We start from the raw sequence: 21458 nt of genomic DNA, 5'->3' as shown, positions 1-21458 counted from the left end.
CCCACGGCTGGCCCGTGTCAACTGACTCAGGTTTGCAGGGCTCGAGCTATGGGGCTGTCTAACGACCCTAACCCTAACTTGTAACAACTAAGTAAATGTGGAGGAGAGCGTATTGAATGTGAGCACTTTCTTGCTGTGGAAAACATGTAAATAACGAAAAGGCTCATATGTCTATACCACAACTGAACACCCAGGGCAGGTCCATGTCAGCTGAAGGACCCTCCGGTGTGAACCCTAGCCCTTTAACAGTGTCACTTTCACATCATGCAGAAAAGCCACCGAAATTTCCCTTCAAATTCTACGGAATCAGATTCTCCCCCTTTCTGCTCTCAGTTGTGCTGAGTATGAGGCACATTATACCAGTGCAAATTCAGAGGCTGGGTTTGCATGAAGACACCCACACTCTGTATCTCCCAGGGCAGCACAGCTGCATTGCTGGCTGTAGCTGGCAGAGGTGGACAGAGCTTGGAAGTGCCAACACCATGTGGAACCCGACACCCAAGGCCAAAGCCAGCCTATGGCACCCAAGGGGTTGCGGGGATGGCTGTCTGCGAAAAGGAACATGTTGCTGTTTACAGTGAAGAAACCCCCAAGCATCAAGAAAAGAAAAACGAAGTTCTTTATACATAAGAGACTGGTCAAATACACCTCTGTCTACCATATATGGACAATTAAGTTAACAAATCAGCTACAAACCACTAGCTGGACCAGGATAAACTGTGATTTGATTTCAACTTGGTTACTGTGTAAAAACTATTGTCTTATTGCTGCACTACTGAATTATTGTTGTTCTGTTTTGTATTATCGCTGTACATTTACAATGTGCATAATCTTGCTAAACTGTTTAATCAACACACAGGTAAAACAAAAACAAAAACCCCTCCAACAAACTAATGGCAGCAAACAACAGGAAGGCAGGAGAAACAAACTGGTTAAAAAACAAATTGTTACACAGTAACTACAAATTAGGTATATAAATTCCCTGTTAGTACTGGTCAGAATTTGGGATCAGTGACACTGCATCCTAACTAAGGCAGGTGTTATTCAAAACCATTTTGTTTAGTGTCTGGATACCAACACTAAATCCTTACGCATCAATACTGGATAAATCGGTTATTGTCCATTCAGTAGATTTTCTGAAAAACAACATCCATAAAAAAACAACTGGATCTATGTCAACTACGGGTGTATCACAGAGCTGTGCAACCGATGGAACAGAGACGCTACCACTTCTGTTTCCTGCCCAGTGAAGCTTACCAGAGGGTGATAATCAGCAGTAAGGGTGATCTATAACATGGATGGACAGTACTCGGTAGTAAGTAATTACTATATATTTATATTTAAAAGCCTCAGTGGAAGTGTCACTACTCCAAATTTCTGTTTTACTTCTCATATACACAGGACTATGGGACACATTTTTACAATCCCTATCCCAGTATTTCAAAACACTCAGCCGACTGCTAATGATACAGATGGTAACTGTAATTCCCCTAATAAAAGTGGGTTGCTATCTGCAGTATCACAAGGGCCAAACTACAACACCAGATTGGAAAAGAATTGTTATGTTTGGATATAAAGTGCTGTTATATGTGTACATACATACAATACATATATGCCCATATATGCCACAAATATGTATGCCACGCCCATATATATTAATTATTTGGGAGTGCCTCTAAGGCTCAATCATAATATTACATTCCTCAGTCATGGTCCCGGGCCTAACATTCCCAGGCCCATCGTAAGAGACTAAAAATAATCGGATAATAAAATCTGTCTCTCCATAGTACGAGGGAATGTGCAGACTAAAAATTCAGATGGGGCATGAGTGTCTGGATAGTAAAATGAGGTAACCATATAACAGTGTTTAGCCCACTAGGTTATCCTCAGTCCGTGCATTATGCTTTTCTGGGACGATGGGTAAACATCCTCCCCATGAAATGATAAAAAGTGGGGGAATGGGGTAAGATGAGGCCCTCAGACATAAACCCTTGGTATCAGAGGCCCGGTATGAGGCCTAAGGCCTGAACTAAAGTAATGGTCAAGACTTTGCTAACGCAAAGTTAAGCTATGAGCCAGAGGCAGGCCCTGCTCACAGAAGCTGGCAAAGAGAGGGCTGATGTTGCAAAAATACACGTACCTAAAAGGTACTGGACACTAGAGATACAAACATATGCCAGGATGATACTAGAACACTCCAATACTTGCACATTACACACAGATAACAAAGAATGAGCGAACCCATCCTAAAGACAGGAGCAAAAGGGTAATATGATGGATGGAATTGTTTTGTTCTAACCAACATGTACAAGGTGAGAGGCAGCACCTTACTGCATAGAGGGGTTGTACATTGCTACGTAGAGGGGTTGCACCTCAGTACGTCAGGAATAATGTGTAACTTGTTTGTACCTGTGTATAAGAACGCACCCTAAGGCGGTGTCTTTGTCCGGCCTAGGGGGCAGTGGAGTGTCCCGCCACTGACTGAGCTGTGTCCATTGTCGGGGGCACATATTCGTAGTATGTCCTGTAGAGTCTGTGGGAAACTATTACTGTGCTTCATTTGATGATAAACCTGCCCAGGTGCCTTCGTGCCTTATCGGAGTCTGTGGTCATTGGAGGTTCTCTCGGGATCTGCTATGTCAGTGATCTGCAGAGCCGGGGCAGCACACAGGGGGAACACCTGCACGCAGTCAACTGTTATCAACATTGAACAGGGCAGAGCACCACACCAGTAGCATCTGACAACACAAGTTATTAGTTTTCAAACATCAGAGGGGTAGCCGTGTTAGTCTGGATCTGTAAAAGCAGCAGAGAGTCCTGTGGCTCCTTATAGACTAACAGACGTTTTGGAGCATGAGCTTTCGTGGGTGAATACCCACTTCGTCAGATGCATGTCACGATGCCATGCATCTGACGAAGTGGATATTCACCCACGAAAGCTCATGCTCCAAAAAGTCTGTTAGTCTATAAGGTGCCACAGGATTCTCTGCTGCTTTTAGTTTTCAAACGATGCCTTACAAGGTATATTTGGTATAAAGATTATTAAAATAGAATGTAGGAAGTGAATACAGGGGGACATGCTGTCACAGGGTGGTACCTCGCTGGAGTTGTTTAGTGATTCACCTCAATCGACCCCCACTGTTTGTAGCTCCTGGGGAGCTGTGGTCGCCCTCCCCATAGAGCAGAACACAAGCTTAAAGAAGCCATTCATACATTTAACACACTGGTCCCCAAAGAGACTGCAGGGGGTTGCAATGTCCCAGATTCTCAGATCCCCTTACTGCTGGGGATCATCTCCTCAGCGCTAGCTTGAAATTTCCCCCCTTGCTCAATTCATCCCATTGGCTCCTGTTGCTCCCTGGTGCCTTTAATGATCTGTTGCCCTTCTGGGGTTTGCACTCATCAGACTGGGTCATGGCTCCTTGCTGTATCCACAAACTGCAACACCTTCCTTTCTGCAGACAGCCTCCCTGCAACCCCTTGGGTGCCATAGGCTGGCTTTGGCCTTGGGTCCCACATGGTGTTGGCCCTTCCAAGCTCTGTCCACATCTGCTAGCTACAGCCAGCAATGCAGCTGTACTGCCCTGGGAGATACAGACTGTGGGTGTCTTCATGCAAACTCAGCCTCTGAATTTGTGCCTGGGAGCCTCCCTTTGTGAAAATGTGGCCCTAGAGACAACTTGACACGCCTTCCCCTCCTTCCCAGGAGGCGCCTCTTTCTCCTCCCCGCCAAAACTGTTGTGCTGCCCCCATTCACTGACTGCCAATTCTCACATCCACAGGCTGCATTTCAGGGATAGATTTCTTTAAGGCACTTTTTACTGTAAACTATTTTTCTACATGTCTTTTATAAAGAAATTACTGTGCAAAAATGTGCAGTGCTGGAAAGTCCAAGCTGCTAATGAAACAAATGCTAATTATTCCAAATTTCAGAGGGTAGATTGTTGCTGCTTGAGTTATGTGCCTTCTCTGCAGCATTTTAGATTCTTGAAGGTGTCTGATCTCAACTGTGTAACCTTGCTCTGCAATACATTTGTCGTACTAGGACCTGATTCTTAGGTATGTTAAGCTCTTTCCTGGGAATGGATTCTGTTGCTGACAGAAAACTGTATTAAAATAGCACAGCCACGTCTAGATGTACATGGTTAACCTATTCGCACTGTTCCAGAGCAGGGATTCAAACCTGGTGCATTAACCACTTAGCTGTTGGGTGGGGTTAGCTGCTGTTTCCTCCTCCAGTCCTCTTGTGAAACTAGTGTGAATTTTATTTGTTTTTATTTTAGCTGAAACTATTCAGTGAATTCAACATCAGTTTGTGAATAGTCTTGTTCGGCCCAAAAGTGCATTTTTTTAAAGGGAGGGGGGTTGCAAATAAATGATATAGTGGAAAATTGTCCCCCACCTCTACTTGTGATGTCTTTTCACTAGTTGTCCCATCACTGTAATCTTCCAGCCTAGACAGGACCTCAATTTCAAATGCAAGAAAAGGTTTTGGGGCCATTTCTATCCATTTTATGAAAGCAAGGAGGGGCAAAGGGCGTAAGTCCATTTTTTCCCTTTGAAGCTCACCTACGTTATTCATCATTCACGTGACAGACTGACACTACAGAGGATTTGTCCTTCGCACACACAAGTGCAGAGCACTAATGTCACTGTCTATATCAGGAGAGCGTCTTTTTCACAAATTCATTTAGATACAGCACTGCAGGTTTCAAAATGAATCTGATGTGCTTTTATCACCCTGCAGTTGTTCCCTTCTGCAGGATCCACTACCTTGAACCTGGGAAACAAAATCACTGTTTGGTTTTTGAACAAGATTTATAGCAGCTTTTCCTCATTCTGACACCTCTTGAATTTCTTCCTTAACACCTGAATTGTTCCTACAGTGTCCTGGTTGATAAGACTTCCCGGCACATGATCCTGTAGGAGCTGCTGGCTGGTGTTTTTCAGAAGTGTACACAACTTGTTCACATTAGAAAAAACAACCCTCAGGATTAGCCACACCCTTGATGTAAATCATCTCTTGAGGTTTAGGACTGATCATCCCTCTGTTCAGAGGACTGTGCCTAGCAATGAACATCCCTTGTGTGTATAAGTAGCCTCTCCTCACAGCAATGCTGGAAAGCCAACAACCCCCTACTCCCTGCTGGGCATTTTACATGGACTCCAAGGATAACAACACTCACAGTTTTTGATTTAACAGGGAGCCGTCCACCCAAATCCTTTTCCTTGCAGGGAATGTAATGGTGAGTCCAAGCCAGATCTGGTTTGTATCTTTGGAAGTAGTTTGTATGAAGGCCTGTAAATGACATGGAACAATAAACTGACAGGGAGAAAGGAGGTTATAGTGGTTCAGGTGCTAGCCATAGACTCAGGACAGCTGGATTTTATTCCCCTTTCCAGCCCAGACTCCTGTGTAACCTTGGGCCAGTAACTTAGCCTCTGTCCCTGCTGGGACAGAGTTAAGGTTGTGGTACCTTCTTTGTGGTGTATGTTGTGCTACTGGTGAAGTGTCCACTGCCAGATTGTAGAGCATAGGTTATGTATTTAATTTTTCAAGTCCTTTGCTTTTTAGCTTGTGTAGGTGCCTTGTGTATAGAGTAACCTTAACTGACATACAACAGCAGTTTTGTATATTAATTATTGCTAATGATGCTCATCTCCCCAGGGGTTTTATTTATCATCTCATCCTGATCCCGAATCATTAACAGTCGAGCACTCCTCTTTGAACAGTCGTCACGGCTCTTGTCCCAGGGATTTTTTTCTTTAGACACCCTGTAGCACTTGTCCATGTGCAGTAGCCAGTTTGGGGGGCAGAGCTTACACCCTGATCCCTCTGGAGGGGAAAATGGAAACACTTAATGGAGCTGAAGGTTCTGATGAATGCTGACCTTCATCCCGGTCAATCACAGGGCCTGCGTGCAGCTAGAACTAATGCCCTTATTTTTGTTTGAGAACAGGTCCAATATTCAATCAGCAGGAGGTGCTGCCGCCAGGAGTGAGGGATATGAGCGAGGCTGTGAGCACTCCAGTCCTGGAATAGTAGTGGCTAATGCAGGTCATGCTCAATTGGGATTCTCTTTCACGTTCTTTCCTTAGCTATTGGACAATGTTAGCTTGCAAAGGCAAGCACTCAAAAGTTAGGAAATGTCTGTTTTATGGTTGCCCATTCAACCTTAATTCTGCACCAGTGTGGATCCACCTTGTGCACTGAATGAGGCAAGGCCCTGTTGAGAAAACAATAGTATATGATCACGTAATTAAAGATTGTCTATTAATGCATATGCACAAAGAGGCAGAATTATCCATGCACCATAAATCTGTCATTTCCCGACTTCTGAGTGCTTGATTTTCCCTCCATTCAAATAATGTTTTGGAATTTCCTAGTTTAAAAATAAAAGAACAATAATTCTATGATGTGCAACTGGAGCAACATGCCCAGCGTGAATCATCAGCAGGGTTTGCACCCTGAACCATCAGCACAGACTTGATCCCTTCAGCAACAGGCATACTGCGTTAGCTGATGGTAGGAAAAGGCTGTGATGTGAGGGGAGGGGCTGTTGGGTTCAGAGGCTGTCAGAAGGCGCCCATCTCAGCTCTCGCCCTGTCTCTGGGGGAAGCTTATGGGGCAAAAGCTACATGGTCAGGTGCTGGGTTGTGGGGAGCCTGGTTCAACTCTCACCTTCCCAGCTGCAGCTGGTCTGCCAGCTCTCAGTGCAGTGCGTGTCCAGGCATAGGGTGAGCCCAGCACCTTAGAAGGCTCATGCTGTTATTGTTTTAGCATGTTACTGAGCTTTCCTGAGGCCAGGGGCAGCTCCAGGCACCAGCACACCAAGCACGTGCCTGGGGCAGCAAGCCACAGGGGGTGGCCTGCTGGTCGCTGTGAGGGCGGAAGTCAGGCTGCATTCGGCGGCATGCCTGCGGGAGGTCCGCCGGTCCCATGGCTTCGGCAGCAATTTGGGGGCAGGTACGCCGAAGGCGCGGGACCGGCGGACCTCCCGCAGGCATGCTGCTGAGGGCAGCCTGACTACTGTGCTTGGGCTGGCAAAATACGTAGAGCCAACCCTGCCTGAGGCTCACAAGTGAGAATGGAAATGGTGGTTTTTCCCAAGTTCACAGCTTAGCAGAGCCTAAGTGGAAATTTCTTGAAACAAAGAAAAGGCCCTTCTCCAACCTGAGCAATCTACCTGTGCTGAATTTTCAAAGGTCTGCTGCAAACTATAAGATGCAAGGGCTTCTTGAAAAAGTCAGAAGACATTTTTCCAGTGGAAAGTGTAAGTGATGTCTGTATTTAGGTTCCCTACCAGCTACACACTATAATTAGTTTGTAAAACCCTTTGGGACAAAAGATCTACACAAGTAGGATACTTAATGCATTTTGTACTGTACACACTGAGCGTTACCCCAAGTGACCACTAGGTGTCACTGAAATATGGGGAAACAGCTGAGAGAGCAAAGGAGCAGAAATTACCTCTTGAGTTGCTGGATGGAGCTTCACATAGAAACTGTTTGAAGCAGAATGGAAAATCCTTCAGCTCAGTGCTGCAGTTATATCCATAGCTGGTTCTCTCATTGGCACCATCATTCCCCAGGCCCTTAAAATTTCCTTTTGACAGGAAGGAAAGAGCATGATTGTGAACCAGAGTTAACTATGCCGAGTTCGCAACCTGATACTGAGAATGTGTGTGTGTGTGCAAAACAAACACGTGCACATGCTAGGACACATTTAGAGTAGGGAAAGAGAGAGAACAAGACAGAAACTCTCACTCGTTGCACATTGTAAGATGCCTTCCCTTTTCCCTGTCCACTTAACAGAGGAATTGCCATAGCTGGATCACAGGGGTTCATGTATCAAGCTCTTAGCTACACATTGTTCATGTAATATTTTGCTCTGCTTTGGAATGATGAAGCGTCCATGATTTTATTCACAAATGTGTTGAAATCGATAACTCTGACTCAGTGCAGGGGGCTGGACTAGACGACCCCGTGAGGCCCCTGCCAGCCCTACATTTCCAGGATTCTATGAACAAGAAAGAGTCTCAGTGGAAATGTGGGGGAAGAGGAAATCTCGGGGTGCAGCGTTACACACAGGTGAATAAATAGCCTTGAGTTACTCACCCCACACGCCCATCGCTACCACAGCTCCCAGCTGGACGATGTTCCCAGCCCAGCCGACCCCCAGAGCCATCCGATCCCAGGGTGACCTGGAAGAGTCAGTGTTTGGTGAAACATCTGCGTATAGTGCAAGAAATAATAGTGACCAGCTGCTTTCCAATGGAGCCTGTGCAGCAGCCTCTGACGGGCGTTACGTTCCCCCTCACCTAATAGCAGGATAATTTAAAACCTGTTAGTCAAGGAGCAAGTCACTCTTAGGGCAGCCCTGTGACTAACCAGATGAAATACTGGAACTTGATGAGCATGCGAACACCGACCTCCTGTTAGCAATGTCACAAGTTAACAACGTGGTTATGTCCCACTCAGGTGAAAGTAAGCCAGTCTGGTCCGGTGTACCGGCAAGAGCTGGTATGCCATACCGGACTGGACTGGCTTCTTTGGCGGTGATTTAAAGGGCCCAGGGCTCTAGCCACTGCAGGGAGCCCTGGGCCCTTTAAATCACTGCCAGAGCCCTGCTGCCCCAGGGTAGTGGTGGCAGGGCTCCCGCAGTGATTTAAAGGGCCTGGAGCTCCATGGTGGCCGGAGCTCCATGGTGGCCAGAGCCCCGGGCCCTTTAATTCACCCCTGAGCTCTGGGGCAAGTCTGTGCTTCAGTCCCCCCAGGCCTTGTCTGAGATGTAAAGGGGCAGCACCAGGCACTAGCTATCACACTCTAGAAGTCCAGCACAAACATGTACAATCGACACTGGTCAGATTAAAGCCGAGGCTCCTGCTCTAGCTTTCACTTGATTCATTTATAGAGCACGTGCTGCCGTACACTTTGCCTTGTCTTGCCGAGAGGTTTGGAAGGTGTTAGTTGGACTGAGCCAGCTGACATGATGTGACATCACACCGTTAAACCCTGTTCAAGGTCTAAGGATACGTCTACACTGGAGCTGGATGGAGTAATTCCAGCCCATGTAGACATACCCATGCTCGTACTGCTTGAGTAAGCACACGAAATGTAACAGTGGAGCCGCAGTGGTGCAAACGGTGGGAGGGGCTAGCTGCCGGAGCCTGTACGCAGCAGCATCTCAGATGGGATCGTACTTGGGCGGCCAGCCCAACCTGCCGTTTGTACCGTCCCAGCTACATTGCTCCTTTTAGCGCACAGCTCGATTAGAGCTACTGCGGATATGTCGGCCCACACTGAAATCCCACCTTAGATGTACTCTAAGATTCTGCCACCCCCACTAGCTCCAAGCCTTGTCTGGCAGCTTTAAACAAGCTTTGAACCCACTCCTGTCCTTCCTGAGTGCCCAGAGCTCCCATCGCAAGAAATGCAGGATTGGACCCTTAAGCCTCAGCTACCCCAGCCTGTGCCCTCCTGGCCCTAGGGACAGTGGTTTCCACTCCTGGGACATTTTTAAAGTTTAATTCCAGAAGGTGACAATGAAACACACAGTTATATCTGATTGTATAGATCAGGGGAGATGCTTCTTTAGGGGAATTGAACCCAGGGGATCTAATTAGGGATGGGAGACAGGCTCCAAAGTCCTGTATATTACAGAACTTACAGGGGAGAGAAGCAGCAGCTCAGGTGTATAGTTTGAGCACAGATTTCCCCTGAGCTGATACGGTAAATCTAGAACTCAGCAAGGTGCAGGAGATGCTCAGATCAGTGTTTCCGCCGTGCATTACTTTGCATTTGTCAACAACAGAATTTCATCTTCCAGCCTGTTGCTCTTTCACCCAGCTTGGTGGTGTCTCTGACGTCCCTCAGTTTTCTCCGGTCCTGACAGACCTAACCAATCCCTTGACATCCCCCAGCTTTGCAGCCCCTTTCCAGATCATGAATATATTAACCACCAGGCATAGGGCAGAACCTCGTGGCAGCTCCCTGCCAACCTTTGGTCGCGATGAAACTGGCCATTAAGTCCTGCTACTTGTTTCCTGTCTCTTAGCCAGTTTCTGTTCCAGGCTACTACTTTGCCATTCACCCCATGAATACTTAGGGCTTGTCTACACAGGGAAATTGACCGGATGGTTATTCCCAAATAGTTCACCACGTGGACACTCTGTTCTGATTAAAAATCTCTTTCTCCCAGAATAATTAGTGCACTTTCAAAGAGGAGTCATTATTCTGGAATAAAATCACTTTTAAAATCACTGTCCTGGTCAGTTTACCCATGTAGACAAGTCCTTATTTTCCTTACTGACTTCTTGTGAGGGACCTCGTGGTCCAGTAGTGTGCGTATTAGTGTATTTGTATTCTGAGCACGTGGGATTTGTAGCCAGGCAGATTATACAGGCACAATGCGACACCCAAATCTAATCTCTCCTTCCTGTACAGTCAGGGCCAGCTCTAGTTTTTTTGCTGCCCCAAGCAAAAAGGAAAAAAAAAAAAGAAAACCTCCAGGAGCGAATTACCGAAGCAAAAATAATAAAAAAAAACCCTCCAAAAATGCCGCCCCTGGAATGCCCACCATGCCGTCTCTGGAGTTGTGCCGCCCCAAGAGCGTGCTTGGTTTGCTGGTTCCTAGAGCTGGCCTGTGTACAATTCACAGTCAGGTGCCACTGGATTGGGGAATTCTACCACCTACTATATCAGATCTTCTATCAGTGTCCATTGGAATTCACCTGTTTGTTGCTTTCACACTTCCCGCATTTGTAGATACACACGTACAGGTTTTATTTTTGACCATCTTCCTATTTTTATTTAACTCCTTTGATGCCCTTTTGCAGAATTTACTTTTGTGATCTTACCCTGGCCAGTCTCATGATCAGCCATCCAGTAATTTATGTCTTATCCTTTACTGGATCCTGCACCTTCGTATTACTAACATGTCTGACGTTAGCAGGCTCCTCAGCACCCATTAGCTTTTCTCCAGCTCCTACCTTAAATAATCACCCCAAATCCTATTTATTGCATGTGCCAAGAGTCTGGTCCTGCTCTAGTTAAGGCAGAGCCCACCCGTTCTGTACAAGCTCTCTCTTCCCCCACATAGTCCCAAGCTCCGTACGTCTTCTCTATTCACCGCCGTCTGCAGTTATCTGCGCCATCACCAGAGTATCACAACGGCACATCCAGAATTTCCATACACACAAGATGTTTTCCCTTGTCCCCTCCCTGCCAGGTAACATGTAAAGGCACAGTCAGTAATGGACACCATAGGGAGACAGTAAGTCACTTACCTTGGGTCCCAGATTGACACGGCCGGTCTGATCTTGTCGTCTTCGGACGATGGTTTAATACAATGAAACCTTCTTCATCCTCCATTGGCCAGGCTCGTCCCACGTTCAATTCTTTTCAGCAGGTACTCAGAGGTGGGAAATAAGCCAGCTACCAACTGACCCTCAGGCTCTGCAGCTCAGGGCTCACAACTTCAGCAACCGCACTGTCCCCCTCATGAGAAACCACAGGAAGTTCAGACTCTGAACACAAGAGACACCCAATTCCTCCGCCTTCCCTCACACTTTTGAGCCCATCACTAGACTGCCAACATGTCTCCTGCAACTTCTGCCAAGCCCCAGCAAAGTTAACTTTCATTTCATGGGTAGGGTCTGAAGTCAGTGGTGCTACTCAGAGTCGAAAACCCTGTACATAGTAGTAAGTGTTTGCTGGATCAAGCCATTAATTGTAACAAAGGAAATTACACCTGAGCGCTGGCACTGCTATAGTAAAGTCTGAGTATTTAATTCCCAAAACATTGACTTTTATTGCACAATCGTAAAGAAACTGAAAGACCAGGAAAAGAATGTAACCACACAGACAATGCTGATGCTCCTGGGATGCTCTCCTGCTCTCCATGTCTATGTCCATCTTTTCAGAGACTGAAATCCTCCTAGATCTGAGCTCTGCGTCAGCTGTCCCTGTGCTGTTCAACATGTCATCATGCGCTCTCTTCTTCCATCTTCTAATCTGGGAAAGCCTCTGCACCGGTGTGGAGGCTGTGCTGAAGGCCAACCTTTCCACTGGAAGGCATGCAAAGCACAAGGTGACCATTGTCAGTGCATACCCTGGGTCGAGCACCCAGTTGCTATTTAAAACTCACTCCCTTTATTCCACTGAAGTGCAAGCCAGAACATAATCACTGTCCCTAGCTATTCAATGCACCTGTTTGCTGTTCCAGCCATGGTGAGCATAGCCCAGGGGCATGGGAGATGGGCCTTGTGCTGCAATTTGTGGGGAACCTGTGTTGGGAGCACAGGTGGGCAGGTGGACAATGCCCCCTCCCCTAGCAACATGGACAGTGTATGGAGACCAGGGACCAGCATTCAACCTCTCAAAGTGTGGGCTTTGTCCAAGGTGGCTCCCGGGTGGGTATCAGTGTTTAAAGCCACAAAAGAACACAGGAAACCCCTGCCTCCCCCTCTTGTAACACTGCTGGTAGCAGTCGCTCTGGGCTTGCAGATTCTTAGGTCAACACTGATCCCTGCCACCCAAACCACCGGCATGTTAGGGAGATTGTGATTGAGGGACCCAGAAATCACCATTGGTGGGGGGTCACATGCTCTATTGTTTGCAGGAAAAGCACTTGTAATGAAAACTACCACCATCTCCCTAGGTGACCCTATGTGTTATCAGTCTCCTGAGGGTAACAGAGGCGGCAAGGGAGCAGATGCTGCAAGCATCTGGGTACAGACCTGCAGCTATGCTGTGTACCACAATGCTGTCAACAGAATTAATACTAGAGTGGTCTCATAAACAGATAGTTAAGAGTTAATAGCACAGAAGTACTTCATATCTCTTTTGCCTGTAAAGGGTTAACAAGATCAGTGAGCCTGGCTGTCACCTGACCAGAGGACCAATCAGGGGACAGGATACTTTCAAATCTTGAGGGAGGGAAGTTTCTGTGTGTGCTGTTAGTTTTTGGTTGTTGGGTCTGCTCCTGGGGGCTCAGAGGACAGACGTGCAACCAGGTTTCTCTCCATCTCTCCAATACAGGGCTCTATAAGTTCAAATAGTGAGTACTAGGTAGATAAGGCGAGTTAGGCTTATGTGTTTTCTTTATTTGCAAATGTGTATTTGGCTGGAAGGGTTCAATGTGTATTTGGCTGGAAGGATTTTAATGTACTGGTATGCTTAGGCTGGGAGGTATTTCCAGTGTCTATAGCTGAAGACCTGCTAACATATCCATCTTAAATTACAAAGATAATTTTACTGTTTCTCTCTTAATAAAAGTCTTGTAAGATACTGATTGTTTTTTTATTTCTGGTGAGACCCCAGGGGCCTGGTCAGGATCACAGGACTGGTGGGAAGAAAGGAGGGAAGGTGAAGAGAAAGGTTAATTTTCTCTCTGTGTTAGGATTACTTTCTCTCTCAGGGAGAGTCTGGGAGAGGGAGAGAGAGGAGGGAGGAAGTGAATTTCCTCTCTGTTTTGTGATAGGAGTTTGAATCAAGTGATCTTCCAGGGTAACCCAGGAGGGGAAGCCTGGGAGAGGGCAACTGAGGGAAAGAATTACTTTCACCGTGGTGTTAAGATCCAGAGATCCTGGGCTGGCCCGGGACAAAGGTTTTGGGGGGACCAGAGTGTACCAGGCACTGGAATTCCTGGTTGGTGGCAGCGCTACAGGTTCTAAGCTGGTAATTAAGCTTAAAGGAATTCATGCTGGTACCCCATCTTTTGGACGCTAAGGTTCAGAGTGTTTTGCAGCACAAGCGCTGGGAGGGAGGGAGAGAGGGAGGGGGAGAGTTCAGGGGAGGAGGCAGAGGTGGAGATGGAGTGGAGGCAGAGGTGAACTGGGGTGGGAGGGCAGAGCGGGGAGCTGCCAGTGGGTGCAGAGCACCCACCAATTTTGCCCCGTGGGTGCTCCAGCCCCGGACCACCCACAGAGTCGGTGCCTATGTTCCTGACGACATCAGCAGTACTAGGAGCTGCTGCAATGGGTTACTATTGACTTGGGCATACCCCTGGGGGAGGTACACGACCAACACCACCAGTTGTTGGATATTCTCCAGCCCAGGGGACCATCTCGGGTTGCATTGCCCATTAACAATGCTATTCTCCAACCAGCATAGGCAATCTGGCACATGCTGGTCTCATGTACCCCTATGCCCAAAACAGTGGAATGCTGGTACTTTGCCTTCTCCAAAGGGGCCAACTTTCTCTTCTCTCCCCATGTCTACTTCCTTGGTGGTGCACACATTGACCTAATGGGCACGATAACATTCTCACATCTCTACTCCCACAGACAGAGCAGCAAAACACCTTCACCTCTTGGGCCGTAAGGTATATTCTTCTGTGGTGTTGCAGTTTCGCATTTCCAACTGCCACGCTCTGCTAGCGAAGTGTGACTTCAACAACTATGCCAAGCTACCAGAGTTCCTGGATGATCTGCCGCAGGACAAACAGCAGCACTTCCAAGCTCTTGTGGAGGAAGACTACCAGACTATGAAGTTGAGCTTCCAAGCTGCTGTCGATGCTGCAGATACGTCCTCCTGCTCCATCACCATAAGCGTCATAATGCACCAGCAGTCCTGGCTGCAGTTCTCTGGCTTGCCACCTCAGTCCAGTACCTCCCTTTCAACAAGGACAATGTGTTCTCAGCAAAGACGGATGAGTCCCTCCACTCCCTGAAGGACTCGAGAGTGATGCTTTGGTCTCTCAGGACATACACCCTGGCACCCATCAGAAACAGCAGTTACAACCTTTCCTGCCATGCTCCTATGTCAAACAGGCTATCAAGATATCAAGAACCTACAACCTACGCAGAGGTATCATCAGTACCAGCGACCTGAGCCATCAGCAGCTGCCACGATCACCTCCTCCACCTTACTGTGCCACCAGCCCAAGCCCAGTCAAGAGCTGAGAGCTGCTGCCCATCCCCATCCTCATCACCCTGTCATCTTGCCCTGTTTGCCCACAACTGGGGCAGGATAACCTCAGACCATTGGGTACTAGAGATGGCATGGTTATGCTACCAAATTTCTTGCCTTCCCTCCACACCCAGGCTCCTCCAGGACACCTGCTGGGAGTCTCTCTCATTGCAACCTCTTACAGCAGGAGGCAATCGCCCTTCAGGCAAAGGGCATGATAGAGCTGGTGCTCAACCTTTATTGGCAGGGGATTCTATTCCCTGAACTTTCTCGACTTCACCCTGCACTCAATCTCTGCCTCCTCAATGCCTTCAAACGTACTGTCTGGGGTATAGGTAATGGCTTCCTGCAATGACAAGGTGAAATGCATGAAAATGTGACTTGCCCATGTGACTCCAAACTCCATCTTGCTATTGTACTTTTCCACAGTAAGAACAATGGGTTTCCCTCCACATGGCAGAAGATATAAAAGCCCCTGGAAACCCCTCAATTTTGCCTCTTTCCTGCTCAAACCTCTGGACTATGGACTTATACTAATGGGAGCGTTCTAAGCGATGGACTGAGGACCTTCCAATGATTTGGAAGCAGCCAGAGACTTGACTTAAGCCAGCAGTTTATTCCATCACTGCTACATGCCTTAACCAAGAACTTTGCAATTACTGTATGTATTTGATTCCTTTAATCAGTTTTAATGCTCACCTTTCTTTCTTTTTATGAGTAAACCTTTAGATTTTAGATACTAATGTATTGGCAACAATGTGATTTTTGGGTAAGATCTAAGTTATATACTGACCTGGGTGTGTGGCTGGTCCTTTGGGATCAGAAGAACTTTTTATCTGATGAGATGGTTGTAAAGAACCACTCATCTCTGAATCCAGTTTTCTTGGTGGTGATACAAGAACTGGAATTTCTAAGGAAACTGCTTTTATGACTTCTTGTTAGCCAGTGTGGTAAAGCAGAAGTTTACTTTTGTTGCTGGGTTGGTATATCCTGTGGGGGATTAACCACCAGTCTTGTGGTGTATCGGCCCTATTTCTCAGCAGTTTGTCCTGAATTTGGCAGCCTCAGTTGTGACCCACAAAGGCACAGTTACACTTGCATTCTACCTTGAAAGAACCCGTGCCTTTCGCACCTCTCCACACCTCTTCATGGTTATTGCAGACAGGTCCAGGGGCCACACCTTCTCTTCCCCGCGCATCTCAAAATCAGTCTTCACATGCATCTGACAGTGCTATGTACGGTCTAACACCCCACCAGGCTGGATTATGGCAAACTCAACGCGGGCACACGTGACCACCTCTGTCTCCCTGGCAGACATATCCTGGCATGACATCTGCTGAGCAGCAACCTGGTGGTTCCATGCAAAACTTCACCCCCCATTACGCCATCACCCAGTGAATGGCAGAAGACAAGGCCATGAGCTGTGCCATCCTGCAAACTGTGATGCCTCCTGCATCCTCACACCCACCTCCATACTGATCACTGCTTACTACTCACCCATGTTTGGGATACATATAGGGACTGCCACTCAAAGAAGAACAGGAGATTACTTACCTGTAACTGGAGTTTCTTTGAGATGTGTGATCCCTATTTGTATTCCAATACCCACCCACCATCTCCTCTGCTGCAGACTGGGCTACTCAGTGCTAAGAGGGTGACTGAAGGGGCATCACCTCACATGGCCTCATATAAACTCACCTGAAACAGGAAGTGACATACTATGCATGTGCAGGGAAATGAACACTGCTACAGAAATCTTTTGACTCCAGCATATGGTGCACATGTGCACCCGTGTTTGGAATACAAGTACTGCCCAAGCATCTCGAAGAACCTCCAGTTACAGGTAAGTAACCTCCTCTTTTTTGCATACCCGTTAGACTGATAACTACTTGCTGTGGTTAGATGTTGATAGATGTTCGGCTGCGTCTGTGTGTTCTTCCTATGTGCTGGAACGACAGACCTCGAGCAAACTGCCCAATGACCACAAGATCCATTAAGGTACAGAGGTTTACTGTCAACGAAGCACAGTAGTAGAACCTGGCAGACCCTACGAGGATACTAAGACATATATGCCAGTGACAATGGATGCCACTCAGTCAATGGTGGGACTTTCCACTGCCCTCTAGGCTGGCCAAAAACATGCTCTCTGACACATCTTTATACCCTGATATAAACAAGGTACACACTGCCCCTTTGACACAGTTAGTTACTTCCCCCTGATGTGGCTACTTATCACCCATCACCTTGTACACGTTGGTTCGATCAAAACATCTCTGTTATGTACTGTCATCCTGACCTTATCTTTTAGGAGGGGTCAGTGTGTTTCAGTTATCCTTGGGGAATGTTTTTGTACCATCCTTGATATCGGGATGTGTTTGCGTGAGTGCTCTGTGGCTACTACACTTGCTAACTGTGTTTCTTGTACATGAATAATTGCATTAGAATGGTAGATTCAGAAGATATTTTGAAATTGAGGCTCTGTTCTTTTATTCTTTTGCTTGAGTAAGCACAATTGGACCCTAGAGTATATCAATTCATCTACAACTGAAATACCACTGTCTCTAGACTGAAACACATCATCTGTTTAACAATGCCACCACAGTAACTACACTGCTAAAGATAGATGACGTTTCTTTTTTGTACCCACCAGTCACAACAAAATAATGTAGGTCCTATATTATTCCAGAAGACTGGAAAAGGCAAATATAATGACAATCTATAAAAATGGAAATAAGGATATCCCAAGAATTACAGACCAGTCATCTTAACTTCTGTACTCGAAAAGATAATGGAGCAAATAATTAAAGAATCAATTTGCAAACATATAGAAGATAATAAGGTGATAAGTAACAGTTAGCACAAATTTGTCAAGAACAAATCGTGTCAAACCAACTTGATAGCTTTCTTTGACAGGGTAACAAACCTTGTGGATGGAGGAAGCACTAGATGTGGTATATCTTGATTTTAGTAACACTTTTAATACTGTCTTCCATGACCTTCTCATAAACAAACTAGAGAAATGTAACCTAGACGGAGCTACAATAAGGTGGGTTCAAAACTGGTTGGAAAACCATTCCCAGAGAGTAGTTATCAGTGGCTCACAGTCATGCTGGAAGGGCATAACGAGTGGGGTGCCGCAGGGATCAGTTCTGTTCTGGGTCCAGTTTGGTTCAATATCTTCGACAATGATTTAGATAATGGCATAGAGAGCACACTTATAGGGTTTGTGGATGATACCAAGCTGGGAGGGGTTGCAAGTGCTTTGGAAAATAGGGGTAAAATTCAAAATGATCTGGACAAACTGGAGAAATAGTCTGACGTCAATAGGCTGAAATTCAATAAGGACAAATGCAAAGAACTCCACTTAGGAAGGAACAATCAGCTGCACGCATACAAAATGGTAAATGGCTGCCTAGAAAGGATTACTACAGAAAGGGATCTGGGAATCATAGTGGACCACAGGCTAAATATGAGTTAACAGTGTAACACTGTTGCAAAAAAATCAAACGTCATTCTGGGATGTATTAGCAGGAGTGTTGTAAGCAAGACACTAGAAGTTATTCTTCCGCTCTTCTCTTTTCTGATTAGGCCTCAACTGGAGTATTGTGTCCAGTTCTGGGCGCCACATTTCAGGAAAGATGTGGAGAAATTGGAAAAAGTCCAGAGAAGAGCAACAAAAATGATTAAAGCTCTAGAGAAAATGACCTATGAGGGAAGATTGAAAGAACTGGGTTTGTTTAGTCTGGAAAAGAGAAGACTGAAAGGGGGTATGATAACCGTTTTCAGATACATAAAAGGATGTTAAAAGGAGGATGGAGAAAATTGTTCTTCTTAACCTCTGAAGATAGGACAAGAAGCAATGGGCTTAAATTGCAGCAAGGGAGGTTTCAGTCAGACATTAGGAAAAACTTCCTAACTGTCAGAGTAGTTAAGCACTGGAATAAATTGCCTAGGGAGGTTGTGGAATCTCCATTATTGGAGGTTTTTAAGAGCAGGTCAGACAAACGTCTGTCAGGGATGGTTTACGTAATACTTAGTCCTGCCATGAGTGCAGGGGACTAGATTAGATGACCTCTTGAAGTTCCTTCCAGTCCTATGATTCCGTATTCCTCAACTAATACTATTTTTTTAAATGAGAACTAAATGCTCCATATTTATTTTTAGCAATATTTTAGAATTCTTCATGTGACTACAACACTTTCAAGCCTATTTGCTTTTTGGACTAAACTGTTCTGTTCTTCTAGTTCTGTTCTTTAATCCAGTACTTTCCACTACAGTATATGTTCCAAACCACAGTGTTAAACATAATCTTGTAAAATTTTTTGCTATTTATTTCCTTTTTAAGAAAGGAAATGGACAGGTTCAGCAACCAAGCTGTGATACCTCAAGCCTGGCAGCCTTCTCAGAATGCAAAACCTAGTAGAGAAAACCAGATCTGATGAAAAGTATCTTTGCATTCTCTGTGCATTAGAATAGGGTTATTGTTATTAACACTTAGCAAAAACTTCCATGGTCTGCATAGCCCTAGTATCATTTGTTAACCACCAATACTGCATCCTTGTTTCCTGCCTGCCTTTGCTAAGCAAACAGACCACTTTTTGTCTTGCAAACTGCTGCGGACATGCGCACAGAAGACTTGTTCCCAAACATCATGATTTTGTTTAATAATTACACAAATTCATGAGACTGGCTTAGGAAACATGATATTTTAATAATAAAGATGGGGTTCATTTTCAAAATGCTGTCAGGTAGCATTGAGGACACGGTGCAGAATGCTGTGGTTCTGACACTTAATATGAATAGACTGATCCACGTGAACGTTCAGTTGTGCAGCTGGACAGCTTTGAATGGGCCAGTGAATCCAATATGGCTAGAGAAGTAAGATGCAATCAAGCAGTTACTTCTGCATAACGTTCTCCTGGAATGGCTTTATTCTGTGGAGCGCCACTGCTAAGCTCAAGCAACGAGCAGTGAATGGTGGGACAGAATTGTGATGCAGAGCTGGGATGACCAATGGTGGTGGCTGAATTTCAGGATGAGGATGTCTAATTTCCCATGGATCTGTGCACAGCTAATCCCAGTGAAGCCGTCCACATGAAGAGGCATGTGGCCATCTGTGACAAGGTGGGAATTTTTCATATAATTTTGGAAGAATATTGCGTGTGCCCCATTTCCCCGCCTGAGCTGCATGTTCAACTAGGTGCTGGGAAGGGTATTTCCTTTATGCAGTCTCAGCAGACAATGGTTGCTCTGATGGCCTGGATATCTAATGCCTAGCAACTAGCGACCCTGAGTGGCTGGCTTTCTGCAGGAAGCCAGCCTGTTTGATCACCTGGGGAGGAGCCAGGGGGTTGTGGCTAAAAGTGAGGCAACTGGAAGGAGGGTTTGCTGGGATTTTGGGACTCAGGGGTTGAGAGCCAGGTCTCTGGGCCTGACCAAGATGGACTTTCCTGTAACTTCCTTCTTTCTGTGCTAACAAAGGATTTTCTATGCTGTGTTCCAGACAACTAATAAACCTGTTTGTTTAACAACATTGTCTGAGAGTCACCGCTGCTACGGAAGGTGTGGGGTGCATTGCTCCCCTTTTGGGTGTGTGTGCAAGACTTCCCCAGGCAGCCTATTCAGGTGGACTCACTGCAAGGCACTCATGGTGTGAAGTAGGCATGCTGAAGGCTCCGAGGTTGATTCCAGGAAGTGCTGATGCCACGGAGGCTTATCCTATTGAGAGTGGGCCCGGGGGGGGGGGTTGTCGCACTGCAGAGGGTCCTCCCAGGGATTGATTCAGAGCTGTTCCAGAGCACCAAGACTGTGGATCCATGACAACATCACCGTCTGGAAGCTCACCCCCCCCCGCCCCCAACTGCTGCTGTTCAGTTGCTAATCAGTTGCATTGGTAGACTGCCTGTCCAGGCTGTTGTCATGGAGGAGTATGCTGATTCTGGCAGGGTGTCATAAAGCTTGGAAATGCACAGGAGACAACTGTTGATGGATTTGCACAGATGGGGTACTCAGATTGTACAAGGGTCATTGTACAACTAAGGATGAATATAAACAGATAACACACAAATGTAGGGACAAAATTAGAAAGGCCAAGGCAAGAAATGAGATCAAATTAGCTAGAGACATAAAAGGTAACAAGAAACATTCTACCAATATATTAGAAGCAAGATGAAGACCAAGGACAGGGTAGGCCCATTACTCAATGAGCGGGGGGAAACAATAACAGAAAATGTGGAAATGGCAGAGGTGCTCAATGACTTCTTTGTTTCAGTTTTCACCAAGAAGGTTAGTAGCAATTGGACATCTAATATAGTGAATGCCAATGAAAATGAGGTAGGGTCAGAGGCTAAAATAGGAAAGAACAAATTAACAATTACTTAGACAAGTTAGATGTCTTCAAGTCACCAGGGCCTGATGAAATGCATCCTAGAATACTCAAGGAGCTGACTGAGGAGATATCTCAGCCATTAGTGATTATCGCTGAAAAGTCATGGAAGACAAGAGAGATTCCAGAAAACTGGAAAAGGGCAAATACAGTGCCCATC

General features: G+C 46.1%; 2 protein-coding genes and 1 pseudogene across 2 annotated transcripts in view; 1 reads left to right on the top strand and 2 right to left on the bottom strand.

Moving 5' to 3' along the window:
* LOC116829199 (C-type lectin domain family 2 member D-like) overlaps nt 1-21458 on the top strand; it is a 287968-nt gene that overhangs the window by 164266 nt on the left and 102244 nt on the right. The gene's annotated exons all lie outside the window — the stretch shown is intronic.
* The window catches only part of LOC116829195 (C-type lectin domain family 2 member B-like), a 98395-nt pseudogene that overhangs the window by 39145 nt on the left and 37792 nt on the right, over nt 1-21458 (bottom strand).
* LOC142047603 (killer cell lectin-like receptor subfamily B member 1A) lies at nt 4657-11373 on the bottom strand. The gene is given in 5 exon segments (XM_075071471.1): nt 4657-4780; nt 5187-5298; nt 5681-5836; nt 7472-7606; nt 11289-11373. Coding segments are annotated over 5 exon segments (612 nt in total).

The sequence above is a fragment of the Chelonoidis abingdonii genome, chromosome 12 (assembly GCF_003597395.2).
Source record: "Chelonoidis abingdonii isolate Lonesome George chromosome 12, CheloAbing_2.0, whole genome shotgun sequence".
In the NCBI taxonomy this organism is placed as follows: Eukaryota; Metazoa; Chordata; order Testudines; family Testudinidae; genus Chelonoidis; species Chelonoidis abingdonii.
Note: the sequence above shows the minus strand (reverse complement) of the source record. Positions and strands in the feature narration are given on the sequence as shown.